This window comes from Excalfactoria chinensis, chromosome 13 (genome assembly GCF_039878825.1).
Source record: "Excalfactoria chinensis isolate bCotChi1 chromosome 13, bCotChi1.hap2, whole genome shotgun sequence".
Classification (NCBI taxonomy): Eukaryota; Metazoa; Chordata; class Aves; order Galliformes; family Phasianidae; genus Excalfactoria; species Excalfactoria chinensis.
In genome coordinates this window covers 11498075-11516678 of record NC_092837.1, presented here as the reverse complement: position 1 = coordinate 11516678, position 18604 = coordinate 11498075, and the positions used below count along the sequence as shown (strand labels likewise).

General features: G+C 44.7%; 2 protein-coding genes across 2 annotated transcripts in view; both read right to left on the bottom strand.

The window, feature by feature from the left end:
- Window positions 1-235: 235 nt before the first annotated feature.
- Window positions 236-3251, bottom strand: RPL26L1 (ribosomal protein L26 like 1). Its single transcript, XM_072348211.1, has 4 exons — window positions 3192-3251; window positions 2340-2512; window positions 1844-1984; window positions 236-408 (listed from the first exon to the last, which is right to left on the bottom strand). Exons 2-4 carry the CDS (start codon window positions 2505-2507, stop codon window positions 280-282), a joined length of 438 nt encoding a protein of 145 aa, XP_072204312.1. The 5' UTR covers window positions 2508-2512; window positions 3192-3251; the 3' UTR covers window positions 236-279.
- A 671-nt stretch (window positions 3252-3922) lies between these two features.
- ERGIC1 (endoplasmic reticulum-golgi intermediate compartment 1) overlaps window positions 3923-18604 on the bottom strand; it is a 51829-nt gene continuing 37147 nt past the window's right edge. Inside the window, exons 7-10 of the mRNA XM_072348391.1 lie at window positions 15032-15092; window positions 14248-14348; window positions 11479-11601; window positions 3923-7240 (exon numbers count right to left, since the gene is read on the bottom strand). Of these exons, the coding sequence (XP_072204492.1) occupies window positions 7133-7240; window positions 11479-11601; window positions 14248-14348; window positions 15032-15092 (393 nt within the window). The 3' untranslated portion in view covers window positions 3923-7132. The remainder of the gene's footprint in view (window positions 7241-11478; window positions 11602-14247; window positions 14349-15031; window positions 15093-18604) is intronic.

The following is an 18604-nucleotide window of genomic DNA, read 5'->3' as shown; positions in this document are numbered from 1 at the left end:
CCGCCGACCAATCAGCGGCCGCGACGTCATCAGAGCGCCGGGCGGCTCCTGTGGGAGGGCTGAACCCTTCCGCAGCGCAGCCCCGGGGCACCGACAGAACGGAGCGAGTCCGACAGAACGGAGCGAGTCCAGGGAGAGCAATGGGCACAACGAGCCCAGCCAGCTCCGAAACCAGCACCAGAGCATTGCGACACCTGCAGCCAAACCTCCCAAAGGAGAACACACAACAGCAGGGTGAATTTTAGCAGTTCTTTTAATGGCGTCCAATAGAAAAGCCATCTACTCTTGCATCTTTTCGATCGTTTCTTCCTTGTATTTGCCCTTTTCTTTGCCGACCTGGCGAGACTTTGCTTTGCGCTCCAAGATCTTCTTGCGGTCTTTGTCCAGTTTTAGCCTTGTGATCACCACCTGCACAGGGAAGAACACGGGGCTTCAGCACTGCAAGCCAAAGCTGTAATACCCAATGATACAATGATACATACACTGGTTCCAGCACAATGTCACCTTGTGCCTCGATTGTGATCACTGTACACAACCCGCTGTTATGGGATCATTCTGTTCTCCCCTTAATAACAACCATTTAGATCAGAAAACCTGCTGCAGCCAGCACTTCAGTATACATTGCCCACACGGCAGGACTGGAGCGCTCTGATTTCATCTGCTTCAAACCAGGTTTCTGGCCAGGCTTCCTGCTCTCTTTGAATGCTTTGCTATTATGGCCTAAACAGGCTTTGCCAGGTTTGTACCAACTCTAAACGTTGCAGGATGGCTGGGCCGAGGCCAACGGGATGAAGTTCACCACGAACAAATGCTGGGTGCTCTCCTTGGCCACAACCCCAGGTAGAGCTACAGCTTGGGGCAGCAGAAGGAACAGACCTGGGGGTGTTGGCCTATGCTGAACACGAGCCAGCAGTGTGCCCAGGTGGCCAATGGCATCCCAGCTTGTACCAGAAATAGTGCTGCCAGCAGGAACAGGAGCTGCTTGTTCCCCCGTACTCAGCTCTATTGAAGCTGCACATCAAGTACCGTGTTGAGTTATGGGCTCCTCGCTACAAGAAATACACTGAAGCCCTGGAGTGTGTCTGATGAAGGGCAGTGAAGCTGTGAGGGGGTCTGGAGCACAGCCCCTATGAGTGGTGGAGGGAGCTGGGGTTGTTTAGAGAGACACAAGGGAGACCTGACTGCTCTCTACAACTGGCCTCAAGATACACCAGGTGTATTCCTTCTTGTGTTACAACAGGCTGCGCAGGGAGGTGAATGAGCCACCATCCCTGGAGGCATTGAAGAACCATTCAGATGTGGCACTGAGGGACGTGGTCACAGGGGAAATATTGCCCACAGGTGCACATCTGGAATAGAGGATCTTAAAGGTCTTTCTCAACTTCAGTGATTCTATGAGTCCTTGAAATCACTCCGTGCTGAAACCAGACGAGATTAGTGCACAGCTGTCACACGTCACCATTCTGAGCGTCTATTTAAACATCTCGGCCACCTCCTGAATCAGTGCACATGCCGTGTAGAACAGCTAAAGGACTGTTCTAAGTGACCCATCCCCTAAATAATCCATGTTTTATGAACTCAAACCTCTTCCAGAAAGTATTGTTGGAACATCCCGCAGCTTGTGGCCACTCCGCCAAACAGGCCTCAGAAAGCTCCTGCTTTTAACCATTACTTCTCTGTTAGCACGTAAGCAACCTCCTTGTTTATTACTAATGCACACCCCAAGCCATTTCAATCCATTATTCCACGGGCAGTAACAAAGTTCTACCCGTGCAAGCAGCAGTTTCTTCAGTATCCAGCCAGGTCCCCCAGTGCCCTGCAGAGCTCCCCTCGCTCCCCGTACCTTGCTGGGATGGATTCCCACGTGCACGGTGGTGCCGTTGGCCTTCTCCCGCTGCACACGCTCAATGTAGATGACGTATTTCTTCCTGTACACCTGGACCACTTTCCCAATCTGCTGCCCTTTGTAATGTCCCCGGACAACCTAAATAAGGAGATACAAAGGATTCTTTCCCAGGACATCCAGAACACTCCCGTAGCAATGATCAGAGCTTAAGGAACACGATGTAATTATCTTAATTGGAAAGCAGAACTGCAGACTCTAATTGTGTCAGAAGAGATGAATTACTGGACAATTGAAGTGATCCCCAGCAAACGGGGCTCATTTTATCTCCCATCTCACTGATGTGAGGTCAGGAAACACTCAACAGGACAAATCACTGACTACATCAATTCTTGCTCTCACGAGAGTTGTGACAACGTTCTATAAACGACTGCGGTGCTAAGAAAGCAAAACCTGATTAAAAAGCATGACTTAAAACATCAGACATCGCAGCTACCTGGACTTCATCATCCTTGCGGATGGGCATGGAGCGCACGTTGTATTTCTGCCGCAGCTCCTTGGACAGCGGGGAGGACATGATCTTCCTCCTGATGTGGGACGGGGCATTGAAGTGCCGCTTGCGGTTCTTGCTGCGGTCCGAAGTCACGAATGGATTGATCTTCATTTTGGCTGCACCAAGAAAAGCAGTTTGAGGGACTCGTACCTCACGCTGATCATCACCACACGTAAAGCAAACCAGAACTTAAAGATGTTACAGCTACACTTAATGCTTTTACTCTCGTTCCCAATTGGTATATCCAGCCAACTTAGATTTCAAACAAGGTTTAAGCCACGACTCCATGCACTGACAGATGGGCCTGTGTGCACTCAAGACAGCTTCGTGTAACAGAGTTCCTGCAGACACAAGTCAGGACGCCTGTCTGGCTTTATTAATTTGACTGGCTTTATTGCTGCTGTACAGCTGTTTTGTTTAAGAACAGGCCATGCACTGCAGGCTTCCCCTGACTCGCTGCTCACAAAGGATCCCTAATAAGACATAACAGCAGCCCCTGCAGCACACAGCGCGGCACATCTGTTCTCCTCCAGCTCGCAATGGCTTGTGGCAGCTGCACCCAACCAGCCCGTTCCCCCACCAGCAGCTCCCGGGAAGGCTCGGGCCGCACGGCGGCAGCAATAAGGCCCGACGAGACCGAACCATCTCCCGCCCCCCTCTCGTTTCCTCGACCGGGCCCCACCGGGGCCGCCGCGGAGCCCCAATCCCGGCTCGGGCACCGGGGAGCAGCTCGGGGCCAACACGCGGCGGATGGCGGCGGATTGGGAAGGTTCGCCCCGAGCGCGGAAGCCTCACCCGCTGCAGCCTCCGCGACGGTCGCCCGGAAAGAGAAGGATGAAGCACTTCCGCTTCCGCAAGCGGCCGCGGGACCCGCGCCTAAGGAGACGGAGCCGGATTGCGCCCCCTTGCGGCCGGAGGTCAACTGTGCAAGGCTGCGGTACCCGGCCTGCAGCTGCGAGATGCAGCCGGCATTCATCCCCATAGATACTGTGTGGTTACTTTGCTGTTGCTCTCCCTGGGCACAAGTTTATTTTCAACCTCAAAGCACAAAGTGCTGCTGACAGAAATGCCCCAAACCACCCTCAGAGAGCACAGCACCTCGGGGGGCTGCGGGTTCCCATTGGCAGGCAGGAGCAATCCCACTTGGCACCAGACGTGGTGTCCAAATTCACTGCGTGGAACGTTTCGTCTTTGCTAATGGCCTCAATGCGTTACCAAACGCTTTGTGAAGTAAAGGCTGAAAGGGTATTAAAGGAGGACAAAGGGGAGTTACTTCAACACCAAGTGAGAGAAGCAAAACACCTCATCCAAAGCAATGAATAGAGGTGAGGACACTGTTCAAACCCAGCTCTGGACATCCAGACATGACTCAGTGCTGATTACAACAGAAACTTATAGCAACTTTCTGCAGGGTGACCCGGCCTGAAGTGATTCCATCCTGTGATAACGCTCAGTTCATTGAAATATGAATTAAAACCAAACCACAAAACCCCTTTTACGTTGATTTTGCAACAAGAAGCCAATCCGGACACGGAAGAGTTTTATTTTTCATTACAGAACTTAAAAAATAAAATAAAATAAAATAAAATAAAGCCAATAGTTTGTTACCATCAGGTTGCAAATTAAAAGGGAAACTTTTTGAGGGCTCCTTAATAAACTCCAATGTAAAAATATCAGAGCCTTGTGCTTCACACGCTGCCTTGGATGACAATCCCTGCCCCCCTGCCCCTCCTCCCAAGGACTGTTGAGAAATAGAGCTGCAGTTCTAACCCCAGCACTGCACAGCATCCTATGATGGAGCTGCATGATGGAGCGTAGCTTGAGAGGCTTATTTAAACCGGCACATACACAAGCTGTACGTGTTTTACTTCCTACAGGGTTATTTCTCTTGGGAAACCACAAATCCTTCTGTCAAAACACTGATTGGAAGGAGCGAATTCAAGCATATGGATGAACACCTACAAAAATGGTTTTCCTTCCACTGTGGATTGAAAACATTTTTGCTTGCGTTGATGTTTAAAAGCGTAGCTGTGCTCCTTTTGTGCCTAGAACGTGTTTGAGACTAGAAGTGAAATGCAATGACACCAGGTGCACGGGGCAGTGCTGCTACAGCAGTAACATCACCTTCATATCTGGAGAGAGTGCAAGTGAATGCTTCTGTAAGCAAATGGTGCAGCAATGTTACGTGATGCAGCCGGCCACATCCAAGGGGTAAGTGTGCCGCAAGGTACTGCAGGCCCCAAAGCCAACCTTGGCTTGGCAGCACTCAGAGGCTTCACTCACAGAACTGAGGTACAGGCCGTTTCTTTTGCCAGAAGTTGAGTACAATTTGATCCCCACATTTAACACAACAAACGTGATTTATGACGGGATGGCAGCGGACGTTTTGGCAGCGAAAGCCGACACACTGAACTGAAGGATGCATCTGTTACTTCCAATAAAAGCCAAACCATCCCAGTGATCTGGTTTAAAGAACCAGCTGGGACTGCAGCGCTACATCCAGAGAGAGGAGGGCAAGAAAAGCACACGTTAAAATGACACCCTTGTAATCCACAAGGTATAAGCAAAGATTCAGCACAATCAAGGGGGAAAGACGAGGATGGTTTTGCTTTAAGCTTCAGTTGGTGGCAGTGGGTTGGAGGGAATCCTTCAGGCAGCAGCAAGCAGGAATTGCAATGGGAAAACCCCAGGCTGCCAGCAGGTATCGCTGCCACCTCGTGGGTTCTGTTCATGGACAGACGGACGCGCATCGAAATGAAGACAAACATCTCGTTTTCAAGTTGATTTTTGTAAATGGAAAAAAAACAAAAAAAGTATAAAATCTATCCGTACATTAACAGATACAGGAAGTTACACAATCCAGTTTACACCTAAAGGAACAGCCATCGGTCCATAATAAGAACAGGGAATAATTCCAATGCTGTAACTTGTCAGAAGTCACTACAGGGCAGAGAATTGGGGGGGGGGGGTGAGATTTGTTGGCCTTTTCATTTTTCTTTGTTATGTGTCTGTGGATAAAACTGGAGACCTTCCAAAGCAATGGGACAATTTCAACAGACACGTATTGGGAATACTTCTGAAATGCATCTGACTCTAGAGTTAACACTGATAATTCAAAGATTCGTATCATTCCAACATGATGTTTGGATACTTTTGCCTCCAGGAAAGGGCAATGGACAGTAAACGCTACCTAAGAGAAATCCCGCACCCGTCTTAGAATTTATAGCATTGATTTAAGGATTTTTATCCATTCTGGAACGCTTAAAATCCATGTATCTTCAGCTCAGACACATACAAAGCATGCAGAGACAGTTACTAACCGAGGAACATCTAGGAGGCTATGGAAAATGCACCAGTGGGCATTGGTCTACTTTGTAGTGAACTCACGTCAACCATTGCATGCAAGCCGCACCTGGCAATAGTTCTCCCCTTGTGCCTCCAGTTACTGGAGGGCTCAGAAGACAAGGCCTGAACAAATGGGCACGGAAGTTCAGTACCACTTCAAGGAATAGAACAGAACAAGTAGCAGGGGTGTTTGTGGGAATGCCTGCCCTGCTGTACCTGTGGGTGAACAGTGTCAGTGTAGGGCTCAGAAAAGATGCCTGGCTGAATAGGAAAGAAACAGGTAGGCACCTTAAACCGTGAAAAGACAGACTTCTGTGTTGTCCAGGTGTATATTCAATATACACACACGGAGCAAGACAGTAAGCCTGTTGCTCGTTCATCCAGAAGGCTGCGCTGTTTTGTTTTCTGAACACACAGAATGGAAAACTGCTTTCCAAAATAACAACAGTGATAATGATGCAGAAGTGCTGAGTCCAGATCTCTGGGTGGTCTGTGTTTAAAATAATAGTAAAAAAAACCCAACGAGAAGAAAACCGGGAGAAGAAAGAATAAAAGCTAACACCGTAAAGACAACTACTCCCTTTCAAAGCAAAGGCCACATAAAACTGTGCTGCTCGGTTTGGTTTTTACTTCATGCCACCTGTAAACACAAGACTGGATATTCAGTTTCTGGGAAGAAATGGAATCACTTTTACATCCAGAGTAAAAGACCTTCCTCTGCCTGGACCACAAATCGTCCAGGGAAAGGTAGCTGGGGGATGATTTCCTCCTCAAATTTCCTCATTGAATGAAAAAGGCCATATCTGAACCGAAGAGCTTTCCATAAAAGCATGTGACATTTCTTGATGTTATTTCTGCCCTCTGTCTCTAAAGCCTGCTATGGGAACTAACACTTTCCATTCCTCACCAACAGATACATCACCTTTTTGGCACCACGGGTGGAATTCCTTCCTAATGTATAATTCTGCCTTTATATGTAAGTCGATTGTCTAATCATGCAAATCCAACACATTCCAATAAGTGCCACAAGACAGCTTAACTCTTTGCAATCTACTACCTAGCTTGTATGCTGCCATAGGAACCTCTCCAAGAAGATGCTATTATCCTTACATAGATCAGACAGTGTATTTCATATATGGCATTTCAACCTCTCTTTCTGGGGGTACAGAATTGAAATCCAAGACATGATTGCATTCATTTTTGTTGTTGTGCTCTCAGAGCTCTGAAATGCGTGGAGATTTCTTTGATTAGTTGAAGAGGTCTTCACTGAACAGCCTGATTAGAGAAAAACGCACTGATTCAATCAAACAGAAAATAAAGACAAAAACAGGTAGTGGTAGGTTTCTCAATCTTTGCTCCTGTCCTTGAAGACTTAGTTTAGAGTTTCACTGCTACTGCATTTTCCCCAGCTGGATCTTCTTCCAGGCTTCTGATGCTGTGAAAATGCAGGAGTCAAGGATCCCAGCTACAGTAAATGTTCCCCCAATGATGGCACATATCTGAAAAGTATGAAAGAGGAAACAAATGTCAGCGATGAGGCAAACATTTACGCAGCTTGAAACCGAGGGGAAAGGTATTACCTACTGTAGGGTGTCTTTTGGAAGCACAGTAAGAATTGGGTAATGGTACCGGGGATGTAATTACATGATACTCACTCAACAAAACTGTTCTGTACGGTGGAATAACTTGGTGCTAATCTGGAATCACTGCATCCTGAGCCAATCATAAAACCCATCTCCTAAGAGAGTTCAGAATGAATCCTGTTCCTTTCTAGGCTAACCTTCACCTAACAGAGCCTTCTAGAAGCCCTGTGTTGCTCATGTATTCCTACTTCTGTTTTCTATTATAAATATCACAGCCTTGTAGTCTTTTCCCTATTTCACAAGATGCAGCATTTGCAGACAGGCAAAAGACACTTAAATAGTGTTAAGGGTAGTGACTAACAGAAGCGCGTCGCTACCAACGACACCTACAGCCAAGCTTGTCTAACACTTTCCATTACAAGCGCTGCTTACTAAAGCACTGCCAGCTTAACTGTTTATGGCACAAGGTTTTCCACACAAGATGCTTTGGGTAGAATTATTAAAAACAAACAAACAAAAAAAACCCAAACACACTCAAATCAGCAAAAACATAGAATCATTTTCAAGAAGACAGTTAGGGAAAAAACCAGTCTCCTGATATTCGTAACAGTTTACGTCAGTTCTCAAACGCTAGAAAAACACCAAAGAATGACATTTGAAATGAAAGGTATTTCTGCTTGGAGCACCCCAAACCAGAGGGCACCAGTTTCAGACTTCACAACACACTGCTTCCATTCTTTTAGCTATGAATTAAGGACAATATCTGCCCCCCTAAGGAAGCTGTGAAGGAAAATGCTTCTGAAGTGTTTGATGTTATAGCTGTCCTTGTGGATACACACAGCTTGTGTGCTGGACCAGGTTCACACAAAGCACCTGTCAGAAACAAGGCAGCAGGCAAACCCTGTGTGATGGGAAGAAACGTTGCTTGCAGGGTGCTGCCCCACTGCGTGCACTGAACAAGGCTACGCTCACATGGAAAGTATGATACAGAGTAATGAAACCTAATAACATTTAACAGCCAAGTTATAATTACACAAGACCTGGCATTTCATAACGCCCACATTTTTGCCTTCATAATTGCAGTGCTCTTTGAATTTGGTCTTTCACACGTAATTCATTGTGTAGGATTAGGTGGCTCTGAGAGCAAGAGACACTGTGCCAGCAAGGCCAGGGCAAGGCACAGAGCTTATCTCCTGAGCAGGGCCTGCCTCGGGACAGGGGATTTTACTGTGATCTAGGAGTTGAGAGGGAAAGCAAGGAAGCCCAGATTAGTAAACTAGAGTAACAGGGAAATTCAATGCAGCTGGCACAGAGAGGAAATGGAGCCGCAGTGAACCTACTGAGTGTCCCCACAGAACATTAAATCCAATGGGCAAAGTGACACAGAAAAGAATAATGGGAGAGCAAGAGCATTGGGTTCAGCAGGGAGTTTGCAGTGGCTACAGAAAAAACTGGTCATTAATGCTGAGCGAAGGCTGAAAGAAACACACCCCTCATTTACACGCATATTTAGAACTATGATATTTGTGTTCAGTGAGCTCAGTGAGATAGGAGAAGCAGCAGAGATAGCAAGGCAAGGGAAACGTGACTTTTAGAGGAAGGCTGGCATTCCAGAAGATAAAGGCTTCAGAAACCAGAGCAGCAGCCCGAGGCAATGCTAGCAATTCTAGGGGACAAGCCCTCTGTGTCCCCCTCTGCCTGCTGTCCCCATCCACAACGTGACGCAGGGTGACTTTATGAGGAAAATGACAGCAATGGAGTTGGGTTATTTCAGTTCCGGGCAGCTCAGCTGACGTGATATTTACACCGCAAACAGAGACATTGTCCAACACTAAGATACTGCATCATACAGCAGGAAAATCTGATTTCAGTGCAGCACTGCAAGGAGAGTGTGGGGGGGAACAGAAAATATATATATATATATTCATCTGTACTGTACTGCTCTGTACTGCACAGTGTTTATGAGTCACACACACCTGGCATTTGCTTGGAGCCTGCCTCCCAGCACGCACACAGCTCTGCTTTGCTGTGACAAAAAAAGGCAGCGCTGGGGTTGGTCTCAAGGTCAGCACAGAAGCTGCACCATCGCACTTCCGAATCATTGCCATGTGAATGCTCACAGGGCACTGCTCCTTCCCAGCGCTGGAGGAAGTCAGGCATCATGCACTTACTCATATTTAATGGTGTTTTACACTGGGAACGATGTGTGTTCGTCCCTGTGAGTTTGAATCAGGCCTAACCATTAAAAGAGGAAGGAAAAGGAATACAGGAATGTAATAACTACAGAATGGAGAGACAGTGCAATGTGGGATACACAGGAGGCTTTTTAACAGAGTATTATTTCTGTGCAGAAGCTGGTGTGCAGGCTGAAGGACACCAGTGGGTATGGGGGAGGAAATGCAGCAAGACAGATGACAGAAAGGCAAAAGTCGGGTACGTGATTGTGGAACTCATCCCATAAGATGTTTTAAAACACGAAGATGATTTTAAGGGTCAAAAGAGACCTGTGGGAGCACCAGGTAATTCCCAATACGGTAAGCTGCAGAATTCCACCCAGAGATTTCTGTCCGACCTGCAGCACGTCTTGTAGAACACCACTATCTTGGCTGTAAAAACTCCATGGACTGAATCTGTGCTACCTGCTGGCAACAAGTCCCACAGTGGAAATAATTCTCCCCGCAACCATTTTTTCCTCCTTATTTCCAGCTTAATTCCCTTCATACCAAGTAGGCTGACCGCTCCTCTCATATCAGGAAAAAATCTTTGTTCTTCTCTTGAATTTTGAATGCTTCACCAGAAATTTGTCTAATTTTCTGCCTGCCGTCCCCTTCCAGCCTCTCTACACTGACCTCATGATAAAACCCTTCTATCAGCTTGGCCACTTATATGAACTCACAAATTTTCAGCAGCAAAACTTTCTCCCTTTCTCCGTAACCTCAACCACAAATCCATGAATGACTTCTCTTTACTGGGAAATCCCTTAATTTTAAGCAGTATGGTTTAGGAGGCTCAAACTCCAATGTTTAACACTGCTCCAGTTGCGTGTGGTTAACCCCAGGCAGGATCCATGGCAAATTCACCATGTAAGTCAGCGCTACCACTGATGCCACAAGTCATATTCTTACTTAATACTGAAGTAGAGGCAGTATGAGATGCCAAATGATAAAATGCTGAAGTTTGATCTTTTTAGGATTACGTTTTGAAGCCAGGCAGGTGTGCTAAGAAGAGAAAGTCTTCAATGGTGACAGTTAGGTTTTGCTTCAAACCTTTTTATCTTGGTATTTGTATATACCAGAGATCGCACACATCACTGATGTTAAGTGAAAGGCACTTAGTGTTCATCAAAAGCTCCTAAACCGAAATCCTTAAGTGCAACACAGCCATACTGTTTGTATGTTACTTTCTATTAACATACTCAAACCGTTTAAAAATCAAAACCCAAGGTCTTCATTCCAGCCAATTTATTACATTCTACCATGCCTCACTGGCAAAAAAAGACCACAGTTTATGTTTTAAGCCAGTTTCCTCAGGACACATTTTTTAAAGGTCTGGAAGATCCTGAAATAACGTTTTGTCTAGTTAGCACTTTGGGCAGTACAGCTTTGTTACAGACACCAAGATGGGTATTGCAGGATGTTATCTGGATGGATCAAACATAGCTGGTCAGGAAAACACCTCTGGAATGTTATGATGTAGCTCTTCTCCACTTCTGCCTGGGAGCAGACACCTGGAGCTGGTATACCCACATTAAACCAAGCAGGCATACTGAGTTAAACAACCACCCTGCCTTCTCTGCAAGTTAGACCTCATCATTAGTGAGGCAGCTTATTGCAGCCTGCTTTACTGCGTACCTCGTTAGTTTAGTTCCAAGTTTCTGGCATGTTGCAATTGTGTTCGCCCTACCTAGACAGAGTTCAGCGCTTCTGGAATAGGATAATTTTCTTTCTTCTTGTGCCTAACTATTAAATCAAATTGTCAGAGTATAGGATTAGCCAGTTACCTCACTTACACTTCATAGTACAAGCGTGGTGATGTACTATGTTATTTCAATCATGTCACAATGCCCTGAAGCAGAAACTCAGTTCTTCTGGGAAAGTAAGGCTCAGAAGAGAAATGGAAAGCAGGCAGGAGAAAGAAGAATCACAGCAACTCACCGATGTGATAAACCTGTACAAAGGCTGTCGCCTCTCTGTATATTTCACTGTGATGGGACTCAAGTCATAACGAAACCAGATAGCTGGGATAATGCGACCAGTGTGACTGTAGGCTACGTACTCCTAGAAAAGAAAGCAGAGGAAAACGACACAGAGTGAACAATCCCATTCCGCATACAGTGTCTGGTCCCTAATTTACTGCTCTGTACTAAAGATCAACTGAAGAAGTAAACAATTAACTCTGGCATGACACTCTTTTCCCTTATCAAAAAGGAAAGCAATTTCGTCATATTCTGACTGTGATACAGCTGGGAACAGAGTGATGGTGCTTAGTAGTGAACAGCCTATCACTGATTCCTCTAGCATAGATCTGTTCTACTTACATACGAGTCTGCTAATGGTTGTAGATGAGGTTTTTGTACTGTCAGTATGTAAATCATAAAAAAAATTCATCAAGCAAACAGAACTTAGTTTGCAAGAGCCTGAAAATCCCTGCTTCTCTGTGCACTCAGAACAGCAATCAGCAATTCCTGTCTGTGAGACCCTGCACACTGAAACAAACAACATGAATGGTTTGCCCGCTCAGTATGAATTATGCATGCAGAGCAATTTAAAACGGAGCCTCTAAAGACCCATTTCGTACATTTAAAAATCATGCTGCAAACCAGAATGCAGCCATATACAGAAAAAACCTGTCACAAGGTCCCAAAAATATTCCAAGCTGGATGAAGACTTTAGATTTCCAGTGATAACTTCATTTACTCCATTTCTGTAATAACTGCTACAGTGCAATGTATCAGCAATGGGAGGATACTCTGTTAAAGCACAGAGTGCAATGCTAACGCAGAGCAAACACTAACATCAGCTTAGCATCTATTGGCACATCTTTCAGAGCTCATATTTTATCTGTGCTCTCAGTTCTAAAGATCAAGGCATTGATTTCAATAGGAAAAGAACAAAAATCTGCTGAGGAGTCAGCACAAAGCCAGCAGCACGTGCACAGCACACCCTGCATCTTCACCCGGCTGTTCTTCTTTTATCCCTATGGCAGGACTGCTAGCTCAGATGACCTTTTCAGTTTCAGTTCTCCCCACACAGGCAAAGACAAGCTCATATACTTTGAAAGGATGAAGAAACGACAAGCAGTGGAACACCCATGAGCACAATACAAAAAAGACAACTTCACTCTCCATGAGCTCAGAGGGAACCAACGAAACAGCATCAATCTCCTTAACTGGTCATATGTAACTCCCAAATTTCCCTCTAGTGTTTTTTTTTTTCCCCTCAAAGACAATAAAAGCAGCAGAACTGTGCTGCAATGCCTAGTTTGAGTGTTTTCAGGGCTCTTACTGCAGACATTCTTTAAGATAGTGGCCATTTGGCTAAGTGGGGAAACAGAAATCCTAGAAGGTAAAGGGGGAGAGAAGACAGCCAGCCACACCTCCTTCATCTCATTACAGTAGCCAACCTATGGCAGACTGTTCTAATGGCTTCCAATTTCTGTCTCCCACTAGTAAGCACGGGAGTCAAAGACTAAACGCAGTGACACATGGATTTCTATTTTTACTGAGAAACGACAGAAGCAGAACTGTTCTTCCATGCTTCCATTCTGACAGAACTGGCTTCATTTTTTCTTTCCTCTCCCCTTTTCCCCACCAACAGTTCTGCCACAATGAGTCAGTCTTGGCTGAACTTCCAACCATAATCACAGAAGTGTCAAGAGCTCCTGCTGTCTGTTCTCCAAATTGCCTTCACAACTTGTGTCACAAGAGTCTTATCAGAACAGCAACAGTGACATTAAGCAGAAAAAATATGCTGTAAGCTGAACAGAGAGAGACATCCAAGTCATTGGGACACATAGTACAAGCAAACCCCAAAGCTACAAGGCAGGAACACTAATCTGAGAGCTGGTCCAAAAGAGCGTGTGCTTGAATCTCAGCTGTGACACACCAGTAGTCACAGACACTTGAAGAAGATTCTAGACTTTCACTTAGCACCTGAGTGGCAAATTGTTTTTAATTGAATGAGAAATTTTATCTTAATAATTAAATAGGGTCTTTGTCCTCCAGCCTCCCAACACACTTTATTACGACATCTACTTATATCTATTTACTGTAAATTTATTCAAGAATTATAAAGTTACAACAGCTATCATTATCCACTGTGATAAAGTGGATGATGTCAACTAGTCAAGTGTTACATATTTTGATGCTGTGGATACCACAGATAGAAAATCTTTAAGAAAGTTACCCCCTTGGTCAGCTAAACTGACTGAGAGTTCTGTAAGTCAGCTCTGGTGTCAAATGTTTTGACAACTTATTTGTTTGACACATCCATCACAACTGAGACTGTTTCCTTAATAAAACTATGTGGAAGCATGTTCTGTTGGATTCCAATTTCCATTCAAATCCCTCTTGACTCAAATCACAATCAGCACATAGAAATCATTCACATATCTTACAGAAATCTACATTAGCTAAATTGACATGACATAGTTGGGAGTAACAATACCGTGCTCTGAAAGAAGACCAATATCTGCTCTGACTTGCCCTCCCAATCCCAATCCTAGTGAGCACCAGCAGCAACAGCAAGCCCTGCTCTCAAGAGCTTCAGTTCCTCCTTCTCCCAGCAGAGGCTACTGCTCACCTACAAACAAATGTACATGGCTGTAGAGCAGATGTGTAAGAGGGAGTTTGAAGGGTGAATGACGATCCTCCATGCATCCACTGGGCTGCAATGAGGAGCTTTTCCAAGAACTAACTCCTTTACCTTATTAGCAACTGTATATTGGTAGGAGTATCGCTGCTTGCCGCTCATGTCTTCGTACACTGTTGGGACTATCTTCAGTATGTAGTCATGAGAGGCTAGAGCTGCGGTCACAGAAGGAAAATATACATTAGCACTCAGAGAAAGGAATCACAGCATTCGTAACATTCCAAAGTAAACGTGGGAAATCAACTAAAACATGTCAACTGACAGAAAAGGTATCTCCTTCCTCCTTATCTTGTACATCTGGGTCACCTGAAAACTCCTGTTTGCAACTATAAATGACTGGCACCACAAAAAGCTGTCCTGGTGAGATCAAGCATGAGGCTCAGGTTAGAACTGCAGCTTCACTCAGCTGCTTCTGACAGAAAGCGCCGAGGCACTACTACTTGTGTGGTCCCATTTCTTCTGAGCACCCAACTTTACCTCTTTCTCTCTCCTCCTTCCCCCGCAGCTGCTTAACAACTACTCAATCCTTTTTTATTACTTAAATGGTTGGGGCCATTCTCTATTTCATATCTGCTGAAACAGTTTTAAAACCAAATTTGAATTATTTTTCTGCAGAATCCTTTGAGTAACACAAAGACATAGAAGAGAAAAATTCCTTTTTTTTTTGTTGTTGCTGGTCATGAAGGTCAATGAATAAAAAGAAAAACTATCTTCCCATTTTCTGGGTTTGGTTACAGAGGCAAATTAAGGACTTCTGGATACATCAGTGTTGTATGATCAGCTTTGTTTTCCCTCCTGAAGAGAGCAGCTAAGATCTGTAATCACCAAGAATACGTACGATTTGAGCTGAGTTTGTCTGCTCCCTCCAATGCGTTGAATGCTCCATGAACATTCTGGACCTGGAACAAAGAAAGACATGTGAAGAAGTCCTCCAACTTGGCAGTCTTGACCTTTGCTTCCCAATCGTATCCTGTTACAAGGAGATCGGCCTGATTCAGCCTTTCCAAAAACAAAGCCTCAATGCACTACAAGATGAAATATTTCTCAGTGTCCGTCAACCAAGGGTTGGTTCCAGGGGAAAAAAGTTGATTTCACAATGTCTTAAAAGATGAAACTCCTCAAAGCCACTGCAAAGCTAAAGGAACTGCAGATGGAAAAGGCCAGTTATGAAACTTCATTGAGAAATATTACTTAAGAGCTTTGCATAGCTAACATTGAAATTTACCTATCAGGCTAAATGGAAATAAATGGGAATCAGATTCAGGATAAACTCTACAGAGTCTTCATGCAAAGGCAACTCATGTCAGAGCAGTTTGGCTTGCACAGCTTTACACATCAGCCCTGCTCTCACACCGTGCACAATATGCCCTTGGAGATGAGAAGGTCACACGCCAACACTGCCATCCATTCAGCATTTCCTGCAGCTGGTCCCAGGCATGCAAATATCTGTTTGCCCAGAATAACAGGATTTCCACTCCATACCTTCCCCATACTCTGATCATCTGGAATCTAATGTCAACCAACAGAACCATCAATTTGTGAACTCTCTAGACAACAAAAACCCCACAGCAAGAGCTGTAGATTAGACGTTGCATCTTTCACAAAACATACCGTATATGGCTATTTTTCTCTTCTGAATGCAATGGACTAGGTGATGGTCTGGAGGAAGAAGCAACTGACCTAGTTTCCTAGACAGAAAACTAAAGACACAAAACTAACAGCAAGTTCAACTTGCAAGGTGCTGGTTACAGGCACAGAGAAAAAGCATCAACAGAACCTTCTACAGCAGCTCCCACTCTGCAGGGAAATGCTTTGCACAACAGTAACCATCTCCAAACTATACGTGCAGTCCATATGTTCTTTGCTTGGTTACTGTATATACACAGGCAGTGTCAGTATAAAAAGCTTACAAAGAAAGAAAAGCCACCAGGCTGGGCTACAGTATCAAGTTCCCCTCTCAGTGCTGCTGAGAAGTAAGTAGCTTACTGCATGTCTGGGCCAGGGATGTTAAAATTCCATTAAAACACTCCAACAATAAATATTTGAGTTGCTGCTCAGTAAACAACTGTGCCTGTCCTGTGAGGTATCTGCATATTTTAGTCCTTGGCTCCCCACCATCCATACTTCTGTTTATACATAAGAGTTGTTTGCTCTGTTGTCTCTCTGAACAAGTTTGTATAGCTGCAAGTTACAGGGCTTCCACACAGACACTGTCACCAGACATCTCCACAGCTGCCTGCCTCTGTGTCATCAGCTCCTTTGCTGCACCTGCCTTTGCAGCAGATAGCATATGTAACTCCCAGCCTGATGTTTTACCATGATTTTCCTTGTGGAATATTCTGGATTCCCATTACAGTACTTGCTGCCATAGACTGCTAATTAATCACTGTGCTACAAAGCGCACAGGTGTGTTCCTTGGGGGAACATTAACTTGTTTGTACCTCATTAAGTACCTGGAGGGACTTCAAGAAGCAATAAAACTTTGGCCACAGTAACAAAATTGCTTCGCAGGAGAAAACAATCAAGGGTGTATAGCCAGACATTCTCAGGACTACACTGCAGTACTGAGGCCAAATCCAGGGCTTTGAGCAGAGGTATTGGAAGCAAAAAAAAAGCGAATCAGTTGTTTTTTAGAGCCAACTCTTGGTCCTCCCACAAGACAGACCTCCACAAGATACTTGCCAGGCCCTTCAGCATCCTCGGCTTTAGCTTCTATGAAGGTATTCAAAGATATACAGCTTGACTAATCAGACAGAGTCCAACAGCTGGCTACAATAACTTGCAACTATACAAGTAAAAAGGGAAGACCTCTTGCAAAGGTTAAAAACTACTATTTTTCAACACGGAAATCTGGCACTCAAGAGAATTTTACAGTTCCACAGCATTGCAGGGGTTGGAAGGGACCTCCAACTTTTCATTTGGTTACCTAACATGCAATAACCTTCTGGTCTTGTTTACATTAGGAAAAAAATCAACACAAAGCCTGCCACTATTATACATCTGCTATTATCATTCAATGCCAGACAAGATTTGAATCTTTATTTCAAACAGGCTGTTCCTTATGTGCCTTAGTGGATAATTCTGGCAGAGCAAGCAACATCCTACAAAGAACTAGGTCTCAGCGTTTGACACAAGCGAATGAGACAAGCTTCTCACTCCCTTTAAGAAATATGAGCACATATTACATCAAAGCAGGTGGAGACACAGCTAAATATTTAAAGATGTATCTACACGGCCTCACAGCTCTCAGTACTTGCTGGCTGTCTACACTGCTTGCTGAGTCTTGATAGCACCTGTTTAGTGAACACAGCCTTCTTTAATTTGTACTGCTAAACTTATGTTTGCCTACAGGATCAGCAGCACTTACATGCCAGACAATGAGTAGTTATTCTGGGCTTTGAAAAAACTAATCAGAGCTTGTCCAAATCATGAGTCAACTACACGTCTGCTGAACAGGTTTCTCACTACCAGCATGGAAGACATTTGCTCCTTTGCCCCCAACTGTCCAAGTTTCTCATCCCAGTGATACTTATTTTCAGCACTGTGAACTGAAGCTATACCATGAATTGGGCTATGCAGCTCAAGGACTTCATGATAAAACAATGGGAACAGTGCCTTACAGTGTCGATTTCCCACACAAACTGCAGAACTCCCTATTAGCACTTACCTAATATTTCTCATAATCTCAGTGTGCTTTACAGACATTAAGCCAAGCTTATTTATATGCTAATATTTCAGCATTCCCACACAAGATATTTCCTAAAAGAAGCCGGGAGCAGAGTCAGAAGACTACAAAGCAACGCTTCGACTTGTTAGCATGAAAAAGGGTTTTGGAAGTGGGTGTACAAGAAGCAGACTAATGAGACGTCTGTGCTGAGGAAAGAAGATTACAGAGAGACTATGGGTAAGCAATGTTTTGGGCGAGTCGCAAACTGGGTGTGCACATATACAACTCCCACCTGTGATGCTAGCTCTTTGGAAGTAGGCTAGAGAAATGCTGTAATCTGTCCTCATTGAGAAATCAGCAATCATTACATAACTTGCAACACCTGGTGAAACTCTATCCACAGGGCAAGTGCATGCGTTCAGCTTCTTCCCAGCAGGGAACTGGTGAAACACAAGCTAGACTTGTGTTTCACAGAACAAATTTGGCTAATAGGTGTCTGCTATAGAAGTACGGTGACGTACATTAAAAAGAACTTGACTGGTGCTATGGTAAGACAGTAGAATGCATACATCTTCCCTCAGTATACTCTATGCTATTCTGCAAAGAAGGTCAAAATACATTTGCTAAATTAATACTACAAACAGTACTGCATGGTATTTCACAGAGCCACTCCTAGCAGGAACATAACTACAGTTTTCCAAAGGCACTTTCAGTTTCAGATGGAGAAAGCAAAGTTACTCTATG

Excerpts from the sequence above, each read along its gene's own strand:
- RPL26L1 (XM_072348211.1), bottom strand. The coding sequence starts at position 2,507 with ATGAAGATCAATCCATTCGTGACTTCGGACCGCAGCAAGAACCGCAAG. Across the intron at positions 1,985-2,339 it reads GCAAGGATGATGAAGTCCAG|GTTGTCCGGGGACATTACAA; the intron begins GTAGCTGCGATG and ends CTCCTTATTTAG. Across the intron at positions 409-1,843 it reads TGGGAATCCATCCCAGCAAG|GTGGTGATCACAAGGCTAAA; the intron begins GTACGGGGAGCG and ends TTCCCTGTGCAG.